We start from the raw sequence: 19236 nt of genomic DNA, 5'->3' as shown, positions 1-19236 counted from the left end.
ACATAAAGCAAAATATTCATAGAAGCACTTGTGGTGGCAAAAGAAAGAAGAACAAAACTGGTTAGAAATTCAGCTAGATTTAATACAACAAACATTTCTTCGTCTACTTTGAACCAGGTGCTGAGGTTACAGGCACAAAAATGAAGTTTCTAACCTCAAGAGGCTTACATTTGGGGGGAGGAGGAGGGAAATCCAATACATAGTAACTGGGGGGGCAGGAGGAGAAGTCACCAGCAAATGGGGAAATGGCTCTTCTAGGAGGTGGTGCTTTAGCTAAGCCTTGAAGGCAGCTAGGGAATCCAAGAGACAAAGATGAGAAGGGAGAGAATCCCAGCCCATGCAAAGCCAGAGGCCAGTATCTGAACGTCACGTACAGGGAATAGCAAGTTTGGCTGAAAGCAGAATGCATGCTAGGAAGTAATGTGTGACTGGCCTGGAAAGAGGCTGGAGCCAGACTGTGAAGGCCTGTAAAGGTGAAACAGAGGGGTTTTGTATTTTATTCTAGATTCAACAGGGAGCCCCTGAAGCTTCTTGAGCAGAGGAATGGCATGTGAGATGTGGGCTTTAGAAATATCACTTGGGCAGCTGCATGGAGGATGGATTGGCAAGGGAAGAGACTCAAGGCAGGAAGGTCAATTAGGAGGCCAGCACAATAATCCAGGGGCAAGGTGGTGAGGGCCTGAACTAGAGTGGAAGAAAGGAGAGAGACTTAAGAAATGCTGTAGAGGCAGAATTAATAAGAACTGGCAAATGATTTAACAGGGGGAGGAGTAGCGAGTGAGAGCTAAGAAAGCAGGTGCCCATCAAGTGGGGTACAGCTGAGCAAACTGGGATATGGAAAGTAATGGAATATTATTGTGCCACAAGAAACAATGAATATGAGGAATTCAGAGGAACAGGTGAAGACGATTCAGAGCAAGAGGTCTAAGAGCGGCAGGGCATTTTGTAAAATAAGCACACGTAGACCAATGCAGAGCAAAGAAAGCACAATCATTACAATACTATAAACTCAGGATAAAGGCAAGGCCCAATGTTGATTCCAGAGAACAAAATGCTAAAATATACTTCTCTGTCTTGGCAGAAAGGTGGGGGATTCCCAGTTTCAAATGCTGCACAAGCCACCAAACTGGATTGCTGTCAATTGGTTCTGGTTCACTATGGGAGCAGGGACAATTTGGGGAGATATTTGTGGCATGAAAAACAAAAAGGCATCCATAAAACTTTTAAAAAGAAAAAAGATTGTGGTGAATGAGATGAGTACAGCAGGACTGGAAAGAGGCAAATGCTGTCCCAGTTTTCCAGAACAGAATCCACAGACTTTGGCCTAATGAACTTGACTTGAGTCCTGGCAAAAATCTGGACCATACTGTTAAAGGGATGGTTAGTGAGCATTTAGAAACAGAAGCAGTAATTACAAGGAGACAGCATAACTCAAAAAAAGAGATTAGGACTTACTAATCTTGTTTTTTGACAGGTAGAACAAGGGAATGCTAGAGACATAAAGTGTTCGTAGATTTTAGCAAAGCATTGATAAAGTGTCGTTATATATTTGTGAAAAAGAGAAGTGTGGGTGAAACTACTACAATTAGGTAGATATGGAATTGGTTGAGTGTCTACACTCAAAGAGTAGTCATTAATGGGTCAACATCATCTGGAAGGACATTTTCAATGATGTACCCCAGGGATCTATGCTTCAGCCCGGGCTACTTAACATTCTTATCAAGATTTGAATAAAGGTATCAATGGTAAGCTTATCAAATTTGCAAATAACACCAAAGTGGAGGGTTAGCAAAATATACTGGATAAGAGAGTAATGATTCAAAAAACCCTGACAGGTTAGAATTTTGGCTCAAATCTAATAAAATGAAATGCAATGTCATCTTACACTTGGATTCAAAAAATCAGTTTCACAAGTATAAAATAGGGGAGTTGTGGCTAGATAGCACTTAATCTAAAAACTGTCTGGAAGTTTTAGTAGACTGTGAGCTCAATGAATCTGACAAAGCAGCTAAATAAAAAAGCTAGCACAATCTTAGGCTCTGGCGAAAAAAGCGGAGTCCAGAAGGGGAGAGGTACTAAGTGCCATTGTCCTTTGCCCTGGTCAGAGCACACCTGGGCTATGATGTCCAGTTCTGGGCATCACATTTTAGGAAAGCCAGTGATAAGCTGGAGAGCATCCAAAGATGCGGAACCAGAACGATGAAGGGCCTTTAAGATCCTACCAGAAGAGTATCAGTTGAAGAGACTTGAGAGGTTTAACCCAGAGAAGAGAAGACTCAGAAGAATGTGACAGGCATCCTCAAATATCTGGAAGGCTTATACATGGAAGAAGGCCTAGATGTGTTCTACTCAGACCCTGAGGGAAGAAGTGGGCAGAAGTGCCAAAGAAGGAAACTTAAGGTTGCTGTAAGGAAAAGGTAACAAATATAGATGGGGAATGAACTATCTCAAAAGAGAAGGGCTTTTTCTTTACTGGAAGTCTTCAAGAAGAATTTCAATGACCACTTCTTGGGTATACTGAAGAGGACATTCACATTCATCTTTGTTTTGCACTACATAGTCTTGAGGTCTCTTCCAACTCTGAGATTCTGTGTGTCTGCATGGATGAGTTACTGATATACAGATTAACAAATACCAGTGAAATTCTGCATCCATCAAAATATTAAATCAATTATTTTTCTATTCCCTCTAGAGTCCTAAAAGAATAGTAGCTGAGGAGATTGACAGATGCTTTCTTTCAGGAGACTGGTAAATTCTTTCTACTTTGTCCTCTGGTTCTAAGAGATCTGGACAGTTTTCTTTTATGATTTCTTGAAATATGTCTAGTCTTTTTTTGGGGGGTTAATGTTTTCAGGGAGTTCAGTGGTTCTTAAATAATCTCTCCTTGATCTGTTTTCCAGATCTGTTGTTTTTGCTATGTTTTTTGCTGTACCTTCCATTTTCTTCCATTTTTTTTCAGTCTTCTGACTTTGTTTTAACATTTCTTCCTGTCTCGTAGAGCTATTAGCTTATACTTGGTCAATTCTAATTTTTAGGGAGCCTTTTCTTGTGTAAGGTTTTGTACTTGTTATTCCAAGTTGTTAATTCTCTTCCCAAATCTTTCTTCCACAGTTCACTTCTTTTCCCATTTTTTCCTTCAGCACTTTCATTCGGTTTTTAAAATCATCTTTTAACTCTTGTTTCATTTATTCCAAGAATTCTGTTTGGGCTCATATCCAAGATGTATGTCTCTTTGAGACTCTGCCTGTAGATATTGAGTCATTCTCTTTTAGTGAGTTTGTGTCTTGGGCATTCTTATCACCATAATAGTGCTTTATGATGGAATTTGTTCGCTCATTCTGCCAGCCGACTTCTTGATTTTGGATTTTATATTAGGGCAGGGTTCTGAACACTTTGGGGGAAGGGGATGTCTGGCCTGAGCTCCTTTCTCCTTGGGTCCTTCTGGTTTCTTGAGGTAGTAAATGTTGTGTTACCAGATCTCAGGAAGAGCTCAAGCTGGGGACTTGCAAGTTTTCGGTTCTCCCCAAAGTGGTGTGATATGGGGCAAAATCTGATCACTGCCCTCCTGGTCTGAGCTCAGCAAGGTCTTGACCCAGGTCTGAGCAACACTCCTATGAGCCTGCCTGAAATGGAAATTGGAAATTCCCCTTTAAATTAATAAGATCACTCAAATAAATAGGTTCAGTTCAAATCTCGGTCATGACCGTTCCATAACTCCTGAGTGTTCTTGGCCTAGCATTCCAGGAACTAGCCATTCCTAGGTCACGTTGACATGGAGGGTTGGCTCCTCTCCTTGTGAGACGTGATGTTATTAAAAAACAAAATACCAAGCCTCAGGCGGATGGGAGCATGGCTAAGGTCAGATGTGTATTGAACAAACCATGAATAGCGCATGCATCAAAAAGGGCTTCTTGGCCCCAAGCCTTCTTTGTTTAGAACAATATAAAAACACTGCGTCCTGTAAGCCGCTGAGCTTCACCCGCGGGAAGGACGCTTTGCCCGGGAAAATCTTTACACAATTCAAGTTTGTACGGGCTGTAACGGAGCTCCCAGCCGTTGATTGATTTTGGAGGTTCCCTCGAATTGGTGATGTATTCTCTTCCATTACCGACTCTCTTGATCGGTGCTATATTATTGATTGTTCTTATTATTTATGCTTTCTATACAAATTCAAACTATCTGTGCTTTGCTTCTTCTAAATAAATTATCTATTTCCTATTATTTTCTGGTGCATTGGAGAGTGTCATTTATAGGAGCGAATCCGAACCTCACTAAATCATATTAATACACTGCCCCTGGTTGGAAGTTCCAATAGACTGCTTTTGGACTCAGTCACTATCAGCCAGCTAGGAAGCTCTTCTGGTTCTGAGGCACAGAACTGCAGGCTGTTCCTTGGTCTGGGATTCCTGCCCTGGTTATTCCCTCTGGAGGCTGGAACTGAGACTCCACTCTGCTCCTGGGGTCAGAGCCACACAGCTACTGCTTGAATCTAAACTTATTTCTCACTTAGTATGTAGCCTAGGTATACTACATTTAGTATACAGTGACTAATCCATAGCTCAGAATGCTTTGCCTGAATGCAATCTCCTCAGTCTACTCTGGATCTGCAACCCAGAGGTGGGTAATAAGTGACAGAGCTGTCAGCTGGCACTTGTCCCCAATCTCTGCACAAGATCACAAGTCTGGGATCTTGTCTTGCCTGGTGCATGGCTTCATCCTCTTTTAGTCCACTAGCAGAAATGTTTCCCGTGGCACACTCCTGGCCACATCCCACCATCTGTGTCCACAGATCTCTTTCTCTATCTCCCTAAGCCAATCTGGGCTAGAAAAATGATTCACTGTGATTTTTTTCTTGGATTTCCCCATTCAGAACTTGGTCAGACACGTTTTCTTGATCTTTATGGAGAAGCTGGGCTTTCTTCTTCATGCTACTCTACCACCTTGGCTCTGCCCTCTTTGCTGCCCCCCCCCCATGCTTCATCTATTCACATTATCAAGCTGTGAGATTGGTCTCTGAAAATAAAAGTGCTGGACTTAGAACCAGAGGATCTGGGTTAGAATACTGGCTCTGCCACTTACTACCAATGTGACTTTAGGCAAATCCCTGCCCCTCTCTGGTCTTCAGTTTCCTCAGTAAAATCAAAGGGCCTCTTTGGTTCCATTCAGCTCTAAATCTATGGTCCTATGATTCTATATACTTCTTCTGTATTCATAGACAAAATCAATTCAATTTGACAAGCACTTATTAAGCACCTAATATCTGTAAGGCACTGGGTTAAGTGCTAGGGATACATTGAAGAAAAATGAAAAATACTCTGTGTCCTCATTCTACTGGGAGTCACACAACCAAAAGACAGTTTGAGAAGTTAGACAGAATTAACAAGTAGGCAAATCAGGAGAGCCTTCCTGAGGGGGTGGCACCTGAATTAAGCCTTGAAGGAGGTTAAGCATTCTACAACAAAGGGGTGAGGAAGCGGTGCATTCCAGGCAATGAGGTATAGTCGGTGCCAAAGCATGAGGGTGGGAGATGGAATACCATACTCAGGAAACCACAAGCACACGCCAGTTTGGCTTGAATATAGAGTGCGAGAAAGAAAGCAACATGAAATAATTCTGGAAAGGTAAGCAGGAGCCAGACAAAACTGGGAAACAATTGCAATGAGCAAGGCTACCCACAAATAAATAAAATATTCCTCCTTTGCAAATGAAATCAAATCTAAGCCAAGAATCACAGCAAATGTCCAAGCCATACACATTTACAGAGTAGCTTTTGGCTTCAAAAGTATAAAATACTGCTTATTCTAGTCTAACATTAATGATTTAGCCAAAGATAACATTTTTGGGAATAGACACACCCACCCTGGTAAGATAAAGCAAATAACTGAACACGAGTTCAATCTCAAAATGCTAAGATTAGTTACCCACTAGTGTAAAAATCGAATTGTGTATGAGAAGAGTCATATGAATGGATGGAAGATGAAGGAAAGCAAGCTAATAAACAAGATAAATTTTGATTACCACAATGTAAATGGCAAGAAAGAAGGCGAAAAAAAAGAAGCTGAGCGCTGCAGATTCAAATGCCCCAGAGTGACCCTAAAGCAGAGATCTGAGAGTGCACAGCACCCTCCCTTCTTTGCACAGGTGGGGGGATATGGGTATGGATAATGTCAGAGTTGGTTAATGTGCTGTTGGTCAGTCTTGCTGAACTATTTTTTCTCCTCTTTCTTTTTTCTTCTTCGTCATAAAGAACGGCTCTCTGGTTGTGGGAGTGGGGAGGATATATTTAAAAAAGAAAGTGCTAGAAGAACACAAGATAGCAACAATACCATTTTGAAGCAAAACAAGAATTGTGTATCACTACTCAGCTGATTGTGTAGTTAAGTAGTAGCAGCTTTGGAACCACAGCATGAATACACCGCTCTTCCCAAGCGCCACTGGCTATAGCTGGTTCTCACTTACTCTTGCATCCTTGTCCCCAATGAGACAAACAGCCCGCAGAGAGGGTACCCAGCGTTTAAATTCATTCATCCAGTTGTGTAAAGTTGATTTGGGAACCAAAACCATGTGAGGCCCAGGAATGTTCCGATAGTGTTTCAGATAGCCAAGCAACGCAATCGTTTGTAGAGTTTTTCCAAGACCCTGCATTATCAACACAAAAGGAGAGAAGTCACAAAACTTGAAATAATGAAACAGTTTGTTAGCACTAACACTGGAACTGAATATTTGCCTATTTTTCCACATGTAGAATCATGACTCTAAGAAAGAACAATTAAAAATACAACGCGAGGGGAAAAGTCAACTTTGATTCTTAGTCAGTATTTACTGAGTCAACAAAAGAGGAATGCAACATGCCAGGGGCCACCGGAATGGAGGAATTCCAAACACATTCAATCCAATCTAACAAGCATCAATTACACACATGGGGTGAGGGGGGAGAGAAGAAATACAAAATGAAAAGCCACTTCTGCCTTCAGAGAGCTTGTGTTAGGATGGGAAGTTGAGGGGGTTACTGTAAAGAATATAAATAGACCCATGTATACACAAAATTGTTTGAGAAGCAAGGGAGCATTACTTGCTAGGTAGGCAGGGAAAGGCTTAGACCATAGGAAGTGTACCCAAGCTAAGCCTCGAAGGTAGCTAGGTGAGAGACAGAAGAATACATTCCTGGCATGGGATTTTGCCTGTACAAAGGCAAGAGATGGGAGATGGAAAGCCAAGTTCTGGGGATCAATTAGTAGGCCAATTTTGCTGGAACTGAGTAAAGCCCTGAGGGAGCTAACAATCTGTAATGTGCTTCTGGATGGACTCTTAGTCAAATTATGCATTTTGTGCTTATTCCTCAAGGAAGGCTTCCCTTTAATGAGCTATTCGTAGCTATTGGCCCCCTTGTTTCTCGATGTCCTCGAGAGACTGCCCTGTTGAGGTGCCTGTGGCATTCCCTCATCATCCTATAGCTCTTTCAGATGTTTAATGACATTGATAGGCTATTACATTATACTGGAACTATATAGGGGGCATTCAAAGGCTTCTTTGGTTAGTGGAGATTCCCACGTGGCTCCAAAATCCAGTAACTGGGAGTGTGTGTGCCCACTGAAGTTCTCCCAGAGGCACTCCATCATATCAGAGGTGACCCTAGAGTCTTGAAGGCTCTGGCAGAGTTAAGTAAGCCACAAAGTCTTCCAATACAGTCCCAGAGATAGACAGACTGTCACCCAAGGGACCAGCCCCTCTCACATGGCTTATTACCAGAAAGTTGGCCACTAAGTAACCAATTTCTTTGCCATGAATGGATATTGATCTCCACTGCTGCAGAGAATGACCATGTAGATTCAATTCAACTCAACAAACATTTATTAAGCATCTACTGCGTACAAGGCACTGGAGAAACAAAGAAAACCAAAAAGTCACTGTCCTCAAAAATCAGTAAGATAGGGCAGCCACTGGAGTATATGAGACCACCACTAGGTTAACCAGATCAAACAGCCCCATTCCTTTTTACCAGTTGCCATTACTTTTGTCTAGTACACAGCCTCAAAGTGATGCTACCTCAAAACCTGCTGGCTATTTACAATTAGTGCAAGGAATTCTGGGTCAACCCCGAAGCTCTAAAATAGAACTAAGGCAGAGGAAGGGAACCCAGCAGTGCAGGTTAAAAAGCCCTGCATCCAGTAGACAAAACACAAGACTCAAGTCAGGAAGATCTGACTCTGAATCCTGCCTCGTTCACTAACAGCTATGTGACCCAAGGCAAGTCACTTTGGCTCTCTGAACCTCGGTTGCCTCACAGTAAAATAGGGATAATAATAACATACTGGGTTGTCGTGAGGATCAAATGAGATCATATTTTTCAAGCATTCTGCAAACCTTGAAGTACTATGGAAATGCTAGCTGTTCATATTACATATGGAACAAGAGGTCTTATTCCAGCAAGAATTCTCAGCAAGAATTTAGGAAATTGGGGAACTGGTCAGGAAACTACTTTTATAAACTTTACTAGGCATTCCACATAGGTACTATACCATGACGACAATATGACATAACCAGCCTCAAGGCAACAAATAGCTTTCTCCATAATGAGGAACTATTTTCTCTCCCCATATTGAGTCAGAGATAATTCTTATTTATCTAAAGCCATTGAAAGAACAGGGAATCACTACAAATGACCCCAGGGATTCCATGGCTACACATATATCCCAAGGAGGTCACTGACATAAAGGAAGATTCTCTCTATGCCAAAATATTAATAGCATCACTTTTCATAACAGCACAGAACCAGAAACAGAGTAGATACCCACTCACTAGAGAATGGCTAAACAAAGTATGGTCCATGAATGTAATGGAATAATATAGTGCAATAAAAACCAACCAACACAATGAATATGTCATGCATGGGAAGACTTACCTGAACCAATGTAAAATGAAGTAGGACCAGGAAAAATACAAACACAATGACTACAACATCACAAATGAAAAGAATGACCAACCCAAAATAAATGAAACTGCAAGTCAACACATTATAAAGAACAAGCTTGGTCCCAAAAAAGTGACAGAAAAAGATGGCTCCCCTGTCTCCTTGGCAAAGGTGGGGCTTTACAGGTAGGGAACACTGGACTTAAGGCCAGATTTCTTTAATGCATTCACTGGTTTTGCTCAATGGTTTTTCTCTTATTCCTCTTCTTAAAAAATTCCTCATTAGGGGCAGCTAGGTGGCGCAGTGGATAGAGCACCGGCTCTGAAGTCAGGAGGACCTGAGTTCAAATCCGGCCTCAGACCCAACACTTGACACTTACTAGCTGTGTGACCTTGGGCAAGTCACTTAACCCCAATTGCCTAAAAGCCAAAAAAAAAATTCCTCATTAGATCTAAGACAACTCCAAAAGACTCATGATGCAAAACGCTATCCACATCCAGAGAAAGAAATACGGAGTCTGAATGCAGACTGAAAGATACTATTTGCTTTCTCTCTCTTTATCTTTTTTTTCTGTTTCTTCTTTCTCAGGGTTTCTCCCATTGGTTCTAATTCTTCTTTATAACATGACTAATGTGAAAATAGGTTTAATATGAATGTATATATGGAGCCTATATCAATTTACATGCCATCTTGGGCTGGGGAGAGGGGAGAGATGGGGAGAAAATTTGGAACTCAAAATCTTACGGAAGAGAACGTTGAAAATTAAAAATAAATTAATTTTTTAAAATTCGTTGTTATAAAGGGGCAGCTAGGTGGCGAAGTGGATAGAGTACCGGCCCTGGATTCAGGAAGACCTGAGTTCAAATCTGGCCTCAGACACATAACAGTAGCTGTGTGACCCTGGGCAAGTCACTTAACCCCATTGCCTAGCCAAAAAAAAAAGAAAAGAAAAAAAATAAGAAAAAAAAATTCCTTGTTATAATGGATGATTCTGAGAGGGGAGAGGGAGAGGGATGCAGGGGAAAATGTATGCACTGTAAAAACAAATAATAACAATAAAAATGGATGTGCAAAGAAAAGAGAGAGAATCCAGGGCACAGTCTTCTGCCACCAGTTCCTTACCATTTCATCTGCCAGAATGCCATTAACTCCATTTTCATAGAGGGAAATCATCCAGTTCAGGCCCCTAACCTGATAATCTCGCAGCGTTCCTCCTTTCACATCTGCAAAATTAAAATTAGATCAACCATCTTACCATAAAGTATCTTTTTCTTAAAGGCACCAAGTAATGTCCTCCTAAAGCCAATCTGGAAAAAGTCATCTAGACTGTGTAGTACTCACATGAAGGAGATACTTCAAATCGGACACAAACATTTGACGTTTTTCGGCTCTCAGACAACAGTTCCTCGTCTTCTTCTTGCTCCGTCCGTCTGTGGCGGTAACTGAAAGGGACAATGAAAATACTGTTCATGTTCAATCGGAACTTGGGATTTAAAAAGAAATGAATGATGGCGTCCTCGTCTCCTCTGTAATTTGGCAGGATGCATTTGCATTCTGGCTAATCCTGGAATAAATCATCATTAAGCCTGACTTGGGAACTTCTGGTGGAAAGAATTCTTGCCAGCTCCGTAGCATCATAGCTAAGCTTACCACAAGCCACTCATACGTGACTGAAGTTTGAACATATAACAAAAGAAAGATGCAAACGTACTCCCCAGCTGAAAGAAGGCATTGCTTTTCATCGCGCTTCACTCGGGGACGGCCCACTTTCACCTTCAGTGGCGATGTTGGCGACTTCTGGGCCGCAGGCTGAATGAAATGAGCAAAAAGCTCGGTCTGCTTCAGTAGAAATTCAAATCTTTTTGCTCGGTCTGTTTTCTAAAAAGAAAAATAATACATTGAGAACGTCTGTTAATTGTTATTAGAAACAAGGAAATTCTTCTTAAAAAGCCCTCAAGTCCAATAATATCATTCATTTTCTCCTCATTCTTAAAAATCCTTGTAAGACAATAGTCAAAGAAACTTATCAGTGCTACTTCATTAAAAAAAAAAAAAGGTGGGGGAAAGGCTGATTTTACCATCAAGAAGATATGAAGAGATTGGATTGGGTGACATTCAGGGATCCCTTCAACTGTCAAATTATTTCATTTTTTCAGGGCACTAGGACATGTTTAGTATATTAGCCTGCCTCTGTTATTTACTGCCTGTGTGACCTTTGCAAGGCACTTTCTCTCTCCCTGGGCCTCAGTTTCTTTATCTGGAAAATAAGGGTGTCCCACTGGATCACCTCTGAGGTCCCTTCCAGTTCTCAATTTATGATCCTATGATCTTTTCAGGTCAATTAAGTTAATAACCCAGTCACTTGGATGACTTAGTAAGCCCTTGAAAATAAGCAACGTGGCCTTCTTTAACAGTTAAGACCAAAAGAAAGTCATCTTTCTGAAAAAACGATATGGTATTTTTCTTTTCCAAACTAATGGAATTTGAATTCAGCTCTCATTTACACAGCACTATATATAATGTACTATACTGTAAAGTGCCTGACAAACATCATCAAACTTGATCTTCTCAACCACCCTGTTGGGGAAGTGTTATCCTTAGAGCCATTTTACAAATGAGGAAACTGAGGCTTCAGGCAGAGGTTTAGTGACTTGCTCAGGATCATAGCGCTAAGAAGTTCCTTGAAACAGTACATACATCCCAAATTCTCTGAAAGCCTCATCATATAAAATCTGCTACAAAATTAAGAATGTAAGCCATTACTATTAATGAATAATGTAATACCATATGCTAAATTCTTTTAGGAATATTCAAACTATAGCTAAAAATCAATACTAGCTTATTTCCTCTCCAAAGTGTTTCAATAGCATTTTATAAGTCTGACAAACATTTCTCCATTCAAGTATAGTAATGGGGAAGCTTGTATTACATCAACATATAGGCATTTTCACTGGCTGTCCCCCATGCCTGGATCGCTCTCTCCCCTTCCTGGCTTCCTGGATGCTTTCAAGTCCCAGTTAAAATCCTACCTTCTGCAGGAAGCCTTTCCCAACTCCTCTTAATGGTTCCTTCTTTGCATTATTTCCTATTTATCCCCTACAAGGTTTGTTTATACCTACTTCTTTGCCTGTTGTCTCTACTATCAGACTCCTGGGAGCTGTTCAAGGTAGGGACTGTCTTTTGCCTTTCTTTAGATCCCCAGCACAGTGCCTGGCACCTAGTAGGCACTTAGCAAATGTTTCCGGAAAGACTGACTGATTAGGTCTTTCACTGTATTAAAGCTTGAGACATCACAATATCTGAGATTAATTCTCAAAACATAATATTGCTTCATGCCACAGGAGGGCAATCTGGCATTTGCCTTTGCTAGAAAAACACTCCCCTATAGCCAGATCAGAGTATCTCTTTAGGCAAATCAAACAGTCACGTTCCCCAGATAAGGAGCAGAAATACAGAAGCCTATAGTGGCCCACTTGATCTCTTTCCTGGACTAAAAGGGACTCTTGAGCACTTAGGAAGGGCACAGAAATAAGAGCACCTGGAAAAGCTCTTTGTCTGACTCTCAAATTTATGTTAAACATATTCAAAACAGCAGCTGGAAGAAACCTAAAAAAGTTTCCATTTCCTTCTGTCCCCTGAGGACGATCATTCTTATGGCCAGTAAGTACCACATCAGCTGTCTGTCTAAGACAACGGAAATTTGGGAGGAAAATAAAGCGCTTCTCTTTTTGCGTGGGTAGCAATCATCACTAACCAAGGAGCTAAGTCATCATCTTTAAGTATCAATCTAAAACACACATGTAAGCATGCAAACACTCACACACACTCTTCCAGCTTTCCCAACCTACCCCTTCAAAAGGTGAAATTCAATGACCCCATAATAATAATAATAATAGCTCTTCACAGCAATGCAAGAATCTTAGAAAACTCCAAAAGGCAATGGAAATTGCTATCCACCCCCCAGAGAAAGAACTATGGGGTACGAATGCAGACGGAAGCATGCTATTTGCTCTCCTTTTCCTTTGTTGTTTTGTTTTGTTGCTTCACTCTCATGGTTCCTTCCATTAGTTCTAATTGTTCTTTACATCATGACTAAAGGGAAAATATGCTTATATAAATGTACATGCAGTCTTGGGCAGGGGAGAGGAGAGGGAGGGGGAGAAAATTTAAAACTCAAAATCTTATGGAAGTAAATGTTGAAAACTAAAAATAATAAATAAATCAATAACAAGAACATTTATGTAGCACTTACAATGTACCAGGCACTGTGTTAAGCTTGTTAAAATTATTACGTCATCTGATCTTCACAACAACCCTGGGTGGCTGGGAGGTTGGGATGAGATGCTAGTCAAAAATTAAAGCCGGCCCCACCCACCCACCCAATGGATTCTAATATTTGAAAGCTAAGACATACTCTGAGAAATAGGGAATACAGATAGAGTATCTTCCCTAAGGAACATGACTAACCTACTCTGATCACATTTCTTTCAACTTACTACAATTCAATCACAAAAGATACACAGGTTTATGAAGTGATCTGGGAATGCCTCAGTTTCTCCAGCTTTGAAATAGGGTTGCTACATACAGGACTCAAGAGATCGCCCAAGTAAAGTACTATGAAAATGCTAGCTATTATTATTTAAGCTATGAAAAGGCAGGCTGTTACTATTTAATGTTGCTACAGGAGGTCCATCCAATGGGGTGGTAGAAAAGAGGTTAAGGAAGCAAGTCATAACTTCTCTGAGTTTTACCTTCCTCAGCTATAAAAATGGGGGGCGTCTGGGGGAATGGCGCAACATTAGCCTAGAATTTAGAATCTAGAATCTAGAACCGAAGAAGTTTGGAGCTACAAAGGGACCAACCATAAGGCTCCTGGAAAACTCTTTGGGTCTCCTACATCTCACACTTTTATTCTGCTACTTCCCATTATTACAACAAAAATTAACCACTCCAATCACAGATTGACTCAAGCAAATGCACATACCATCTTCTCTTCGTATTCGGAATCAATTTCCTTTTCAGGTCTGCAAGCTTTAGGAGGTGGTTTCAGTTGAAAAGGAGGGTCATTTTTCTGAAATTTTCAAGAACAAATAAGGTCAGCAGATGCCAATGTATCCTTAAAACAATAACAACAGAAATGTTCTCAGTTGCCTCATGAAAAAGACAAGTAAAATTGATTTCAACAGAAAATTAAAGTCACTTAGTTGTGTGACACAAGTCACTTTACCCAGTTCGCCTCCGTTTCCTATCTGTCAAATGAGGTAGAGAAGGAAATGGCAAACCACTGCCTGCCTTCAAGTCCCAGCTAAAATCCAAGAGAACACCAAATGGGGTCACAGAGTGTTGGACAAGATTGAAAAAAAAAACAACTGAAGAACAAATCAATCTTCAGGACCAGCAACCTAGTCCAGGCTGCCTAAAGGCATTGATCTTTGAGGTGGAGTCTCCCCTACAGAAATGCAAACTCCTTAAGGCAAAGACTATCTTTGCATTCCCACCCACCCTAGATCATTATTTTTTTGTCATTCTTTCATCAGATGAATCCAAAAAATTAGATCACTGAACATAATAAATTTTAATTAATTTAAAATCAATAATGTTCCCTTGTTCTGACAACCTAGAACAGGGGTGGGGAACCTTCGGCCTCGAGGCCACACGTGGCCTAGAAATACACTGTTTTTATTGCTAATGTTCCAAAGTTAAAGAACATGATTAAAATGCAGAAATTCTGATTTCCATTCATGGAAATAAGGTAGCCTCTTTGAAAATCAGAGTTAGCATTTTTATAAATTTATGTTTTGATTAGTAGCTTTTAAAATGTTAGCATTGATGCAGTATGAAGAAAGCAAAAGCAGGCCAACAAGTGGCTGAGGCCAGAGGCAGCTTCCTTTTTTTGAATCTCTTCATCTCTACCACCTGGTACAGTGCCTTTCCCATCGCAGGCATTGCCCCCAGTGCCTAGCTCAATACCTGGAATATATCATGGAAGTGCAGCCTTGAAGAGCTGGAAAGAACCTTGGTGCCACCACTGCTGGGCAGATGCAACAGGGAAGTCAAAGAAAAGAAAGAAATATCTCAGAGTCACCAGGCAGTCAGGCAATAAACAGTTATTAAGCCCTGGGCATACAAAGAACAGCAAAAAGACAGACTCTGCTCTCACAGAATATACACATGGCAGCATTTCTCCTGGTAGAAGAGAACTTCTAGAAGCTATGTCGATGCCTGCAGTTGTTCAGTCACTGCCTCAGTTTCCCCATCTGTAAAATGAGCTGGAGAAGGAAATCGCAAAACCACTCCAGTATTTTTACCAAGAAAACCCTCAATGGGGTCATGAAGAGTAGGCTACGAATGAAAACAACTAAACAACAACAAATAAATTGTGGGATTGTGAATGTAGAGGAAGATTACTATTCTCTAAGAAACAAGGAATATGATGACTATAGAGAAGTATGGGAAGACTTACTGGAGACAGGAGAACAATATTGACAATTGATAAATATTTATTAAACATCAGGCACTACTGCTATGCACTAGAGATACAAAGAAAGGCAAAAGACAGTCCCTGCCCTCAAGGCAATCTAATGGGAAAGACAACTTGCAAACAAACATAAACAAAGCAAGCTAGATATGGGATAAAGAGGAAATAATTAACAGAGGGAAAGCCCCAGAATTAAGAGGGTTTGGGAAAAGCTTCCAGTAAAACATGAACAATGACAACAATGTAAATCTAAAGTACAGTAAGAAGCAATTGAATGAGGTGTAATTATAATGATCAAGCTTGACCTCCTAGAATGATAGAGGAAAGGCCCGCAGCTCCCTTCATTGCTGAGCTGAGGCACTATGGGAGTAGATTAGAGTATTTACCCTGACACAGTAGGTTGGCTTTGCTGAACAGCTTGATTTTTCCTCTTTCTTTCTTGATATTTGTTACAAAGGATGACTTGTTGGATAAAGTAGATGAAGATGAAGCTACTGGGAAATGAAAATAATATCAAAAGGCATAAAGAAAAATGAAATATTCATTCTCATGAAAAACTTTTGGGGTGACATGATCTAATTGTACACATTGAAAATAACGTTTGGTGTATCTTTATTTTCAACAAATTGGAAAAGTAACTCCAAGAAGCATTATGAGGGTAATGGATAATGGGCCATCCAGAGAGGCAAGGAGCCATCCAGAGAGGCAGGAAGACCTGGGTTCAAAACTCACCTCAGATATATCCCTGGCAGTGTGACCTTGAGGAAGTTACCCTCATGACACCCTACAAGACTACATGCAGCTCTGAAGAACAGTTGTAGTCCAGCATTGGTAGAAGGAAGCTCTTAAAAGGGAGATTTCCTCAGGAACCTGGCCAATGTGTGTGGGGGGGGGGTGGAGAAAAACCTTTCCACACAAAGATTTGTTTGTGTTATGCAAATTATACAGTTCATCTGAGCTAGTAATTTCTGTAATTTCTCAGTGTGGAAGAAAGAACACTAGAGAGAGAATCAGGAATTCTGGATTCTAATCCTATTTCTGTATCGAAGAACAAGGGGGAAACCAGGCCCTTTTCCAGTGTCAAAATGCTAAAAATTGCCTCATTCTTCAGGCAAGAATATAAACATATACACCGGAACTTTTATGAAAAGGAAACCTTAATCCCAGAAAGCATTTTCACTCAGTAAGCTTGTGCTAACTTTTCAGAAGACTTTGCAAATCCCCCGTTGATTTCATTTATATGCTAATTAAAATTCTTGATCTGGGAGCAAGAGAGACCAAGTTTCCTTTAATTAACTTGCATTCCCTTCCCAAACTACTTTTTAAACCTACCAGGTAAACTTTGTCCCTCAAAGTATATATTTTGTTTTCAACCAAGTCGTAGATTGGGGGATGACATTCAATGAATGTCATTGCACCCATAGGAGGAATTCTGATAGAGAAAAGGAAAAGGAAGAAGGTTGGTAAGAAGCCAAGAAGTCAAGAACGCAGAACCAGGAGACAAGACACAATGACTATAACCAAATGTCAATATGATATATATACATATAATATAATGTAATATAATGTCAATGGCTTAAGAGCAGGTGCCTGCCCCCAGAGCTCAAGGCCTAGCATGGCCCACAGAAGAGATGATGCAACACCTTCCTACGGGAGAGGAAATGAACTCTCCGAGGAGAATGTGGCCCCCCAAGTCCCAGGATATTTTCACTTAACTGTTTATCTTAGTTGCTAGAGGAAGAGAGGGAGGGATGGAAAACTGGAAAAGACTGACATAAGAAAAAAGAAAGGTAATAACAAAACTTTTTTTCATTTTCTAACAAGGAAAAAAAAATCCTCCCTAATACGGTACAGTAAACTTTTTAATTTTATGGCAATTTTTATTTTTAATAATTTAATTTTTTAATTAATGGCAAGAGAATGTAAGGCAGGGTCATCATCATTTTTAAAATTATGAATCTTTTTTTTTCCCTTTTCTCTTTTTCTTTTCTGGCCAATTCACTTTGCACCTCTAAATTTCAGTTTCCCCATCTGTAAAATGGGGATAAGAATACACACACTGCCAAATTCACCGGGCTGTTCTAAGGAAGCGCTTTGTAAAACTTAAAATCCTACAGATAATAGGCATTATTGTTTTTTCCTGATATTTTTGTTCCTGAAAATACCTTCTCTAATAGAGCAACCTCATCTACCAAGAAAACACATCCCGGAACCAAGAAGAGTTCCCCCAAAACTCCAAAGCTTACCTAGCTCACCCCTCACCCACTGACTTGTTCCTCACATGCTCAAAGCCAGCCTATTTACTCTTACTTTTCACATAATCCTAACAATTTTGGTTATCAGGTTTACTAATACACAACAGGTCAAAAGTAACCAATGGTGGGGGGGGGGGGACACAGGGACAACCAGAAAAAGCAGACCTAAGAAGACAGAATGCACAATAGGCTATAGCCACTTAATATATAACATATAACTTAACCTCAGTCAGCCTCAGTTTGCTCATAAAATGGGGATAATAAAAGCACCTACCTCTTCCAACCGTGGAGAACAAATGAGATAGAAAAGTGAGGTGAAAACCTTTAAGTGCTATTTAAATGCTAGTTAGGTAGTATTATTATTATTCAAATAGTTCTCCGAAGTAGTCCCCAAGGGCAGAGGGTAAATGGGTCATTAAATTTCCCTCTTCAGTAGAATGAGGCTAATAATAGCATCTCCTTTACTGGCAGTGTCGAGGATCAAATGAGTTAATATACAGGGAAAGTCTTTGGCTAACCTTAAAGAAAGCTGGGGGGGCGGGGTCACCGGGGGGAGGTCCCAAAAGTCTTAGGGCAGTTTTAAGACTTTTAAGCTGAAAACTAAGCCTTTTGAAACACCCTGCATAAATGCTAGCTATCATCATTATCAATAATAACAAAGATTGTTCTTTTCTTTTTATTCAGGCAGCTCCAGCTGGTGGAACATTTAGAAGGAAGATCCGCGTTTGAATCCTGTTTCAGACAACTTAGTAGTTGTGGGACAGACCCTGGGCCATCGCTTAACCTCTCTACCTCAGTTTCTTCATCTGTAAAATGGGGGTTATAATAGCACCTACCTCATAGGGTAGTTGTGGGGATCAAATGAGTTGACATATCGTAAAGTGCTTTTGTAAACTTTAAAGCCTTATGTAAAACCCACTAGCTAGTATTATTTTCTGTAATTTCATTAGTGTGGGTCCTTACATGACTTAGTAAAGACAAAGTCTTGGGGCAGCTAGGTGGCACAGTGGATAGAGCACCGGCCCTGAAGTCAGGAGGACCTGAGTTCAAATCCAGCCTCAGACCAAACACTTGACACTTACTAGCTGTGTGACCCTGGGCAAGTCACTTAACCCCAATTGCCTAAAAAAAAAAATAGACAAATTCTTCAAGAATTACTGCACCCAAAAAATTCCCCACCCTGAGGTCAACCTTATTCATTGGTCCTCGCTCCATACTTAGCTATTCTGTTCCTTAGACAACAGACACATACAACTGACATATAGTCCGCCACAGGCTAAGACTCAAAGCCTGAGAAGGCCCAGTCCAGGATATACAACTGTTTGTAGAAGCCTCCCTATTCCAACGTCCTTGTCCTAGTCCCTCCATAAATCCTCCACCGGAGGACCTCTTCTGGGTCTTCAACTGGGAGGCCATCAGTGAAGCTAAAATGCCCCACCCCCCCCTTTCCCATCATTCATCGATCTCTTCACTATCTTTTACATTTCTTGTGCACAAGTCATCATTGTTAATATGCTGCAGCCTAGTTACACCCAGTATACAATTCTCTATGACTACACACAATATATACAGGGTGTCCCAAAAGTCTAATT

At 40.6% G+C, this 19236-nt stretch overlaps 1 protein-coding gene across 1 annotated transcript in view; it reads right to left on the bottom strand.

The window, feature by feature from the left end:
• SMARCA1 (SNF2 related chromatin remodeling ATPase 1) overlaps positions 1-19236 on the bottom strand; it is a 114592-nt gene that overhangs the window by 93576 nt on the left and 1780 nt on the right. Inside the window, 5 exon segments of the mRNA XM_020969833.2 lie at positions 6460-6639; positions 10034-10134; positions 10253-10353; positions 10623-10789; positions 13896-13982. Of these exon segments, the coding sequence (XP_020825492.1) occupies positions 6460-6639; positions 10034-10134; positions 10253-10353; positions 10623-10789; positions 13896-13982 (636 nt within the window).

Source organism: Phascolarctos cinereus, unplaced genomic scaffold (assembly GCF_003287225.1).
Source record: "Phascolarctos cinereus isolate Bilbo 61053 unplaced genomic scaffold, phaCin_HiC Scaffold_8;HRSCAF=390, whole genome shotgun sequence".
NCBI lineage: Eukaryota > Metazoa > Chordata > Mammalia > Diprotodontia > Phascolarctidae > Phascolarctos > Phascolarctos cinereus.
This window is presented reverse-complemented; position numbering and strand designations above follow the sequence as displayed.